This window comes from Hydra vulgaris, chromosome 12 (genome assembly GCF_038396675.1).
Source record: "Hydra vulgaris chromosome 12, alternate assembly HydraT2T_AEP".
Classification (NCBI taxonomy): domain Eukaryota; kingdom Metazoa; phylum Cnidaria; class Hydrozoa; order Anthoathecata; family Hydridae; genus Hydra; species Hydra vulgaris.
In genome coordinates, this window is record NC_088931.1 from 29,089,423 (window position 1) to 29,100,000 (window position 10,578).

General features: G+C 33.9%; 2 protein-coding genes across 2 annotated transcripts in view; both read right to left on the reverse strand.

Annotated features, from left to right (window-relative positions):
• Positions 1–6,108: 6,108 nt before the first annotated feature.
• On the reverse strand, positions 6,109–9,090 carry LOC136088046 (uncharacterized). The gene is made up of 3 exons (XM_065811691.1): positions 8,600–9,090; positions 8,434–8,529; positions 6,109–6,265 (listed from the first exon to the last, which is right to left on the reverse strand). The coding sequence occupies exons 1-3, from the start codon at positions 9,088–9,090 to the stop codon at positions 6,109–6,111; spliced, it is 744 nt and encodes a 247-aa protein (XP_065667763.1).
• The window catches only part of LOC136088638 (zinc finger MYM-type protein 1-like), a 2,782-nt gene continuing 442 nt past the window's right edge, over positions 8,239–10,578 (reverse strand). The window contains exons 1-2 of the mRNA XM_065812838.1: positions 10,369–10,578; positions 8,239–10,284 (exon numbers count right to left, since the gene is read on the reverse strand). The exon at positions 10,369–10,578 is cut by the window's right edge and continues 442 nt beyond it. Of these exons, the coding sequence (XP_065668910.1) occupies positions 9,206–10,284; positions 10,369–10,578 (1,289 nt within the window). The 3' untranslated portion in view covers positions 8,239–9,205. The remainder of the gene's footprint in view (positions 10,285–10,368) is intronic.

Sequence of the window (10,578 nt, forward strand, 5' to 3'; positions counted from 1 at the left end):
AAAAAAATTGCATCCAGGGGTGAAAATCGGAGGGTCACTTTAAGAAAATGAAACATTTAATTTTTTTCCAGAAGCTGATTTGTTTTGACTCAATTCATTGTTTATTATTGTTGATGTATTGGCATTTAAAGTTTTTGTAACAAACCCTTTTCTTTTCCGTGATCGTAATTTATAATATTTTTTTTCAGAACCCATTACAAGAAATGATAGCTTTATTAATTGAAAATATTCTGGTTTTTTTAACTGAAGGAAAATAAGAATCAATAACACAACCTTTATTTAGAAGCTCTGAATTTAAAACGGTTTTAGGGGCTTCAGTGTATAGCTTATAGACTAAATAAAACAAAAACGTTTAAAAAAACAAAAAGAAGCCTTAAGCCTTTAATTAAGGTGAAAACTAGATGCCTAGATCAGGTTTCCATCCTGAAATACATCAAAAATAGTCGTTGCTAAGGTGGTTGCTATGGCCATAGAACTTAAACAGTTTTATCTAGAAGGGCAAATTTTGGTTGAATACATAAGATTTTTTATATGACACCAAGTTTCCATGAAAAAGACATCCTGATGTTTTCAAAAATATAATTTTTGAAATTTTCAAATAATCTCAAAAAATGCCTCTTTTTTCCCCTGCTACCACCTTAAACTTAACGGAGCGTTAGTGAAAAACTTATTATTAACTACATTAATAAAAAAATTCTTTAAAAATATAATTTTTTAAACATAAATGTTTTATTTTGGTATTAGTTTTATTTAAACGAATTTATAGAAATTTTCATCGTTTCTTTACTTAGAAATATTGTAATGAAATTTTAGACTAAAGCTCCGTTAAGCTTAACGGAGAGATGTGAATACGGCTGATAATCAACTGGTTTCACAACAATTTTATTATACTGAATCTTTTATTCTAAAGTCCCATTCGATCATTTAAATAGTTATTATTGTGGCGATGAATCGTTATAAAGCTACCTTTCACAGAAAACTATTTAAATTTTTAATATTGTTTTTTAAATTTGATTTTTGTTCTTAAACAACTATACCCAATGGGCACACGGACGTCCATAGTACTTCCAAGGACGTCCAAAATGGTCCGTGGACGTCAATTGGACGTACCAAATGCAACGACTTTCGTCCGTCCATTTTGGACCTATAAAGTACGTCCAAGGACGTTCAAAACAGTCTTTTCAGAGGTTCACAATAGACGCTTTTGGACGTCTTACGGACGTCGAAATTTTGTCCGCTCATTCAGCGTTTAATTTTGTTCAGCTTATACCGACTCCATTTTTTATAGTTGCTAGAAATGAAGTCGGTATGAGAATAAGCTGAAAAAAATTAAATTATAAGAAATGAAGTCTTTTTTTTCTCCCCACAAAGCCTAAATTTAATATACACGTGTTTTTGGGATTAAAAACGAGTGGCCACCCTAATTAGGATAATAATAAGGTTACTTCAAAAATAATTAAATCCCAGTATTGATACAAATCATTACAAAAAATAAAAAGAATCATATTTTTGACAATATTGATATATAAATACAATCTAGCAAAAACATTTTTTTGAAAAAAAAATGTTTTTGCTATATTGTGTTTTATATTATGTTTTAATATGTCGTTTTAATATGTCGCCAACGGCACCCTCGATGTTGCTTGCATAATAACCAACTTTGTCACCAACAATAGTATCTAAAGAAACAATATTTATCACAAAATTGTCAGCCAATCATAAAGCATGTTTTAGTAAACCAAAAATAAACAATTAAATTCAAAAGCAAAGTAAAGAAACTGCTTTTGAATTTGATTTCCAAAAAGTCAACAAATTAAAAGACATCCACAATAAAAATTTATATTAAAATACTTGTTATCAGGGCCGTACCGAGCCAATTTTGCGCTTCGGGCAAGAAAAAAAAATTGCGCCTCCTCTTCCCCTCCCTTCCCCCTCCCCCTCCTTAAAAAAAAAAGAAGAAAATTAAACGAAAAAAATGATTTATTGATCACAAAATTTATCACATCAAGTTATAAGTAAAATTTGTCATTAAGGTTGCACAAACTTTAGTTCAATGCCACTTCTCTGGCTATTCTTGAGGCAAATTCACTAATGACATCATCAAAATCAATGTTGTTTGCCACTTCATTTTCAATTGAAATTATAGCCAAACTAGACAAACGTTCTTGGCCCATTGTTGACCTCATATAGTGTTTTATGAGCTTAAGTTTACTGAAACTTCTCTCACACGTAGCAACTGTGACTGGTATGGTGAGGAAGATGCGAATAGCAATTTTTGTGTTGGGATAAGCATCGGTCAAAGAATATTTATAAATGAGCTGCAAAATGTCGATCGAGATTTTTCAAAGTTGTCCATCATTGCGGCAGCTTGATATTTAAAGCTTGCCATTTCTGACTGGAAATCGAAAGAATCTAAATCTGCTTTGTCAATTTGAGATAAATTGGCAGCTTTTTTCTTGAGTTCATCCACTGAATTTTTAGAGAGTGAATGCCCATTGAGGTAGCCAAAATCAGAGGATACAGCAGACATCAGCCTCAAACCGCCACTCTATTTGTGTAATAATGCTGTCAAACACAAGGTTGCACTGAGATCCGAATTCTGTTTCTGCTGTGAGAAGGTGAGAGTCATCTTCAGCTTCATAAAGTGCTATTCGCTTCACTTTCCTCTTATTTGGAAAGCCACCATCAATTCCGCTCTGCTTAGCTTTTTCTGTGGCATCTTTGATAATATTGTCCACCCCAACATCTCAAAAATTCTGAATGAAAGCCTTCAACCATTTCATTTTTTTTTACGGCAATGTCAATTGAAATGGTTTTTGACTGAAGCAGTTTGTTTTCCCAGTCAATTAGAGAAAGAATTTGACACCAGAAATCCAACAAACACAAAAAACTGAAATCAATATGAATGAGAAGTTCTTTTGCACTGCTAACTGTGACAGCATTTGTCATGGGATTGTGGATAATGGATTCCAAAACTTGAAGAACATCTTTGATTTGTCTGTGCAATGGTGTAACTGTTTTTTTTTTGGTAGACCATCTTGTGTCACTATTTCCCTTTAATTAGATGGTCAACGTTTTCATCAGTTTTTCCCATCTTGACGTGAAGCTTGAAAAAAAGTTAAAGATGGCTTGAACCTTTCCGAAAAACGTAATCATGAGTGGGGAAACCTCAGCAGCATGAACACCAACAAGATTTAAAGTGTGAGCTGCGCATGGAACAAATCTTGCTGACTCATTAAGAGAATGGATGTGAGCTTTGACGCCATTGTATTTTCCAGACATATTGGCTCAATTGTCATAGCCTTGGCCCCGGCAATCGGAAATGCTTAGACCATCCTTCTCCAATTTTTCACTTATTTCTGTTGCAAGACCTTTTCCGGTTTTTTGGTGAGATTCAATGAAGTCCACAAAGCTTTCCTTAATTGTGCAGGTTTCATCACTGATGCGGACATACCTGATGATCTGAGTCATCTGCTCTTTGTGGGAGGTATCTGGAGTGCAGTCAAACAGAACAGAGTAGTATTTAGCTTCTTTGATGTTTGACAAAATTTCTCTCCTGACTTTCTGCCCAAGTAACTCAATCAGCTCATTTTGAATTCCAGGAGAAAAGTAGGATGTTGTGGTTTTTTTTGCTTAAACGGACGCAATGTGTTCAGCCACTAAAGGATAATAATAGCTAATCAACTCAATTAAGCTCAGAAAAATGCCACTGTTTTGTTGACCAATGTCTTCTGTTGTTCCCCGAAGGGCAAGATTGTTCTTGGCACAGAAAAAAATTGCATCAACAATCACTTTTAAGATATCTCTCCGCTTTTTCATCTCTCCACTAATAACTCTCTACAGATCAGAATTCAGGGTCTTTCCTTCCTTGAGGTTTTTTTCAAGAGTTTTCCGATCAGAATAGCATCTTTGGTGTTCATTGTTGTTTTCATGCTCAGGAATTCTTGAGTTTAGTTTTTTCCAGTCACAAAACCCTTTAGAAATTTTTAAGAAATTGTTGGTTTTTGTTGTTAAAAATAACAAAAAGCAAAAACAAAATAAATAATCTTTTTTATTGCTGTACTGCAGCCAAGTGCGAACAGATTTTTTACCATTGGGATGAATTTTTTCATACCATTTTGAGCTGAAGTGTCGCATTCTGTTGTCAAAATCACACAGCGTGTTTGGGAAAAATTCTCTTCTGTCTTGCTCTGACCTATGCTCAATCAAAAAGCATCTTGTTTTGTCCGTTATTTTAGGCCATAATGCTGGATCCCTATGTTGAAAATTTTCTTGTATTGTTGAAAGTTGGGGTTTGCCAACCTTGAACTTTATTGGCACATCAAACTCCAACAGCCAATTCAACATTTTTATCTTTACTTCATAGTCTAAATTAGCATCAGCAAGTGCCAATAAAACCAGCTCCTCAGTAAGATACCATGTTTGTCTTTGCATACTTTCAAGTAGAGCATGTCCCAGCTCTGGATGTTGCTCTTTAATATGAAACATTTCTTTAAAACCATTAAGATCATTATTTGAAGCATTGTTAGTAAGATATGCTTTCAAAAACAATGGAGTAAAGCAGATTGCAACAAAGAAAGAAGCAGTTTCCACCGTAGTTTTCTCTTCTTCATTCATAACTTTAAATATCTTTGAAATCATTGTAAGTTTAAGAAGATACAATGCATCTGCCATGAATCTTGCTTCATGGCAGGCTGGTTGGTAAAGAGAGAAGTTAGGAACTTCTCTACCTAGGTAAATTACCACTAACTCACACAGCTCCTTGTAATCACCTTTTGAAAAAGTACCCAACGTAATAGCTTGTTCTCCAAACGCTAGGGCTGTTCTGGCTGTGGTATGTAGAGGAGAACCAACTTCTAGTTTACTCCAATCAAATTTCACTAAATCATATATATTCAGAGATTCTTTAACATCTTGCCATCTTTTTTGCAATCTTGTGTACAAACCTCTTCTTTGACCCTTTGTCTTTTCACCAGTCAAAGCCCCCATGAAGTGTGAAATATGGACTTCCAATATATGCCTCCTGCACATAAACTATAAAAGTGGAACATCTAGACTGGAGGCAAGAATAGTAACAGATCCAGAAAATATTCCAGTATTTGATAATGTAGTGTCACAACATATAGCATAAACTTGATCTGTAATACCATTGTATCCAAGCATATTATGGATAACTTTAACTTGATCACAACCTTTAGAGCTCTTGGCTTGAACCACTCGCAATAGTATGTCATCTGTATCTTCTATGACTGGGTAAGTGACACTTACAGCTATTCTTTTAACTGTGACAGTTATGTTCAACTGTTCTTCTATCTGCTTCACTTGTTTTCCATCAAAATGAAGACTAAGTCTCTTTCCTTTCAATGTGTCAAATATGTCCTGCTTTATCTGATTATTTAATCCTTCAATTTGTTCAAACCATTTTCTATGGACTGTGGTTCTTGATAGGTTTATTTCATCTAGATTCACACCTCCTTTTTTACATATAGCTGCTACTATTCGAGTTTGAGGTCTTATATCTTGCAGCAGCAGCAGTTGTGCATTTTATCAGTTCTTCAGGACTGAAATGTATGAAAACCTTTGGTTTAGATTTATGTCGCATATTTTCCTTATCAGAATTTTCTTCAGAGGATGGTTCATTATCAGATTCAGGGTCAGAATTTTCATACTCAAAGGAATTTTCCTGTTCATGCATTTCTGCTGGAGCAAAGTATGCATTGATTTTCTGTTTCTCTGTTTCTTTTATCCTCAACAGTCTCTGATACCTTTGTTCTTTGTCAATCATGGCTTTTTGATAGTTTTTGTCTAAATCTTCTGAAATATATTGTTTCCTTTTACCGTTTTGGTCTTTGTAAAAAAGCAAATCCTCATCTTTTGCATTTTTAGAGCGAAGACGGTCAGAAGCAATCTTATCCTCAGTATTAGGAACAGAAATATCAAGAGACAGACATATCCAAAGACATACTTTCATCAATAAAATCCAATTGGATCTATTTAAATCTATCTTGACTTGAATCCCAGTTTAAACTGCGTAATTTTTGCATCTTTTTATACTTCTGATCTAGCTTTAGAATCTTTTCTCTTACAGAAGCTCCCTTCAACATGAAATCACCAAAAACCAGCTTTATTCCAGATTTTTATTACGGATGGAGAAATGCATCTTTTACTTGTTGTATAACAAGGTACATCTCTACAAAGTAAATTAAACCCTACATGAGCTTGTGGACATGCAACCAGTTGCTTGGTTGGTTTGAATTTTGCAGATCTAAAATAAACAAAAACATGAGCTAGATTTTAAAAAGGTAAACATGAGAAAATTCAGTTCTTTTGTAATTATCACCTTGTTGACAGATATTCTCCAGATGTCTCAACACACTGCCAACACTTGGAAGTCGATTTTGCGGAAGCTCATTCGGTGGATATCTAAGAAGATAAATCAGCCATCTTGGGTTTGTCTGTATAGAATTTTTCCTCTTTTCTCCACCTGCTTTCTTTTACACTTAGTTCTTCCCTTTTTATCAAAATTGTCTTCAATAATACTTAAGCTAATACAAATTAAATGAGGTTAGTAAGTATAATTTCACAGTGATGAAATTTGAAAAGAATATAACACAAGTCTTAAACAAAAAACTTTAAGAAAATGCACAGCTCTAATTGAAATCTCAGCATGCACCAGACTGAATATTGCAAACTGCGTACACTCGTACTGAAAAATAAAATCAAAATCTCCACTTTGTTTGATACTTTTAAGCCTATAAAGAATTTGGGCTTGCAAACCTTAAATCAGCTGAAAAAAACTGAAAAAGAGTCTAGCATAACAAAATAATGCATTTGTTAATTTGTATAAACAAGGGGTGAGCAATCTTTTAAGCGGAAGACCCAAAGTTTATAGTTTATGAAAATTTTCCAGTTTTTAAAGAGCTACTTACATCTTGTTTTCATTTATTATAGTAGTATTTGTGCATGGAGATGGAGAGTCGCATTATAACATTGAAATTTTAGCATCAAATGTTTATACCAGAGTTGGCAACCTGCTAGCGAGCAGCAGGTTGCCGATTCTGGTATAAACATTTAAATAATATAATGTAGATTATGTACTTACATAAATCTTTATATGTTTTTATATCAGGCCAACACACACAAACTTTGAAAAATAATAGTGTTACGAGTAAAAATCTCGCTCATTTACTTCTGTATGTGTCAGGTATTTTTAAAGCACATCACGGTTTAAAAAAAGTAGAATATAGAAAATGTCATAAAATACTAAAGGTTGGGTGAGTATGTAACACAAGATTACAAACGCTGCCTGATTTTCTTTTTTTAAGTTTAGTTTTAGTTAATTTTAGTGGTAAGTAATTTAAAATATTTACAACAATCCATAATAAATCTATAGACTTTAGAAAAATCATAAATATTCGCTATGTTTAAATTACCAACAAAGATGTGCTGCATTGGCACCTCTATACTAACAGTCTTAAGATACTTGTGCACGTCTGCGACACAAGTATCTTACTTTAAGAATATAATAGAATACCGGAAACATATGTGGAGAGAGTTTATTTTAAGTTTTGCACACGCACAGTTTTGAACTTTTTCTAGCGCTTCTATATCTGCGCGTTGGTAAGGTGACTACGCTTGGATAGCGTACTCTAGGTGAGGACGAACAAACGTGGTGTACACTTTTTTCCACGGTGTAAAACTACGGCTGCGAATAGTATTTTTTAGCCTCTCTAAGCAGCGGTTAGCGTTCTTGCTAAAACTTGAGCATTACGTTTAAGATCATTTGAGATAAGAACTCCAAGATCTCTCTCTAAATGAGCAACTTCGATTGCAAGTGGCAGGCCGTCTGATTCTGGTATGTAATAGTCTCGTTTGATACACCTTTTTTATCGGCCAGTATGCATGACAAGTAACTAAGTAAGTATGCATGACTAGTAACGAAGTAACTAAAATTATTTAAAAAACAACGTTGTTGACGTCAAATTTTCTTGACCCCACCCTTTCCCCCTTGTCAAAAATTGTCAAAAATTTATTACTATATACTCTATTATATATATATATATATATATATATATATATATATATATATATATATATATATATATATATATATATATACAGTGCCGTGGCTTGTGGATTTGGGCCCCCCCCCCCCAAAACTAGCCATTACGGCCCCAATTTTTTTTTTCTAAAAAAGTGGATAAACTTTACAGATTACTTCAAAACAGCTGGGTACCTGACATATTTTAACGTCGCCGTTCATAAGACTAAATGCAATCAAATTAACGCTTAAATTCAATTAGATATATTTTATAATTGTTAAATTGATATAGAGTTACTAGTGTAAATACAGTAAATGCATTACGCAGATAATAGAAGAATTTCGCAAACCATCAAAAAAAGGGTTTGCGACGTGTTTTCATGCTTGCAAACTCATTTATTATGCCTTCATAACTTAATGTTCTTGCAACCTCGTTCTCAATAGACAGCATTGCAAAGGAAGACAAACGTTCATCAACCATTGTTGACCTATTTAAAAATACAAAGAAATAAAGCTACACGTATTTATGTATAATGAAGCAAGATTATTTATACTAACCTATGAAATGTTTTAATTAGTTTTAACTTGCTGAAGCTACGTTCTGCACTTGCAACAGTAACTGGTAAAGTAAGAATGATTCGTAACGCAATAACTAGATAAGTTTCTTGCAGCTCTTCTTTGTAGATGTAGTTTAGGAAGTCATATGCAGATTTTAGGAGAGCATTTTTTTCCTCCTTTATAACTATGACAAAATGTTTTAACTCCGATTCTAAATCCTCAGAATCTATATCAGCAAGCTTTATTTGCAAATTTTTGCAATAAGCAGACAGAGAATTTTCATTACAAGCTTTGATAAGACTCTCAGATCGGTAAAGAAAGTCATAAAGCTTTGTGACAATGCTGATCTGTTCAAAACGCTCTTTTACTGATGCAATTGACATATCAATTAGTGGCAAAAAGAAATCTGCTTTATACTGATGTTCAGGTTGCCAAGTGTGATCAGCACACTCGTATGAATAAATCGATTTTTTTTTTCGTGAACGCACCATCGAAAAAACCTTTTCAATGCCCAATACTTCTGCGATTTCTGATGTCTTAACACGTGCGTCAGAAAATCCATTTTCGCGATACTCATAAAGAAACGCTTTTGTTGCATTAACTTCACTAGCTAATAGACTGAAGCAGCTTACTTGATTTGTTAATTTGAAATAAAACGTCATACCAAATAATGATTGATAATAAGAAAGGCCATGCTCTAATATATTCTGTCAGCGATCGTACTTCTGTGGAAGTTGCCCCATCTCTTTTTTCTAAGGCATGTTCTTCCAATTTTTCAAGTGCCTCTAAGATTTCTTTTAAATAGAAGCGAAGTGGTTTAACACAGTTTATTCTACTTTCCCATCTGGTATCTGATTGTGGCTTGACTGAAATTGCCACGCATGATTTTAAAATTTCCCATCGAGGAGGAGACGATGAAAAGAGCGTGTATAACCTTGAAAGAACACCAAAAAAAGAAATTGCACTGATGGATGATAGTGCACCATCAACAATAACAAGATTGAGTGAATAGTTAGCACATGGAACATATAAGGCCTTAGGATTCATTTCCAGAAACCTTGCTTGAACACCTTTTACTTTTCCTTTCATATTAGCACCATTATCGTAAGATTGACCTCGGCAGTCTAAAATATTTAGATCCCAATTTTTTGCCTGATTTAAAAATGCATTGAAAAGCCCTTTTCCAGTGGTATCATTTACTGTGAGATATCCAAAGAAATTTTCGGAAATGTCGATACCTACTCCAGGAGTGCATGTTACTGATCGCAGAATAATGCTCATTTGTTCTTTGTGCGAAACGTCTGGCGTACAATCTAAAATAATAGAATAGTATTTGGCCTTTTTTACCTTAGAAAGGTTTTTGGATTCAATCTCCCTGGCTAAAAGTCTAATCAACTCGTTCTGTGTGTCATTGCTCAAGTAGTGCTCCTTGGTTTCTTTGTCCTGAATTCTTTGCATAAGCTCATTGAGAACGGTATCATACTTAGCCAGTAATTCAAACACCCCAAGAAAGTTTCCATTGCTCTTTGAACCAATGGCTGTGTCTGAACCACGGAATGCAAGATTTCTTGCAGAAAGAAATAAGGTAATGTCTAGTATCCTTTCTAACACAGCCCTCCAAAATATCCGCTCTTTATGAAGCAACTTTTGTTGTTTCTTGTCTATGGTAGCTTGATTTGCAATGCCTGCTTTACCAAAATTGAGGAAAAAGAAATTAATTAAGAAAAAAAAAGTAACAAAGCAATAAATTAAAGAAAATATCAGTTAACCTTTTCGTAAAGTCATCCATTGTTTAAAGCACTTGAAATGTGCACTGCATGTTTCGTGTTCTTTAAGTTTTTTTGACAAGCCTTCCCAAGTGTTCATTCCTTGCCGGAATGGTGAAGAAGTTATCCCAAAAAGTTTGCAACAAAAACAAAACACTTTATTGCTGTTCAAAGAATATATGAGCCATGTGCGTTCAAAGATTTCTCCATTCT

Excerpts from the sequence above, each read along its gene's own strand:
- LOC136088046 (XM_065811691.1), bottom strand. The coding sequence starts at position 9,090 with ATGGTGCGTTCACGAAAAAAAAAATCGATTTATTCATACGAGTGTGCT. Across the intron at positions 8,530-8,599 it reads CTAATTAAAACATTTCATAG|GTCAACAATGGTTGATGAAC; the intron begins GTTAGTATAAAT and ends ATTTTTAAATAG. Across the intron at positions 6,266-8,433 it reads TATGAAGGCATAATAAATGA|ATCTGCAAAATTCAAACCAA; the intron begins GTTTGCAAGCAT and ends TGTTTATTTTAG.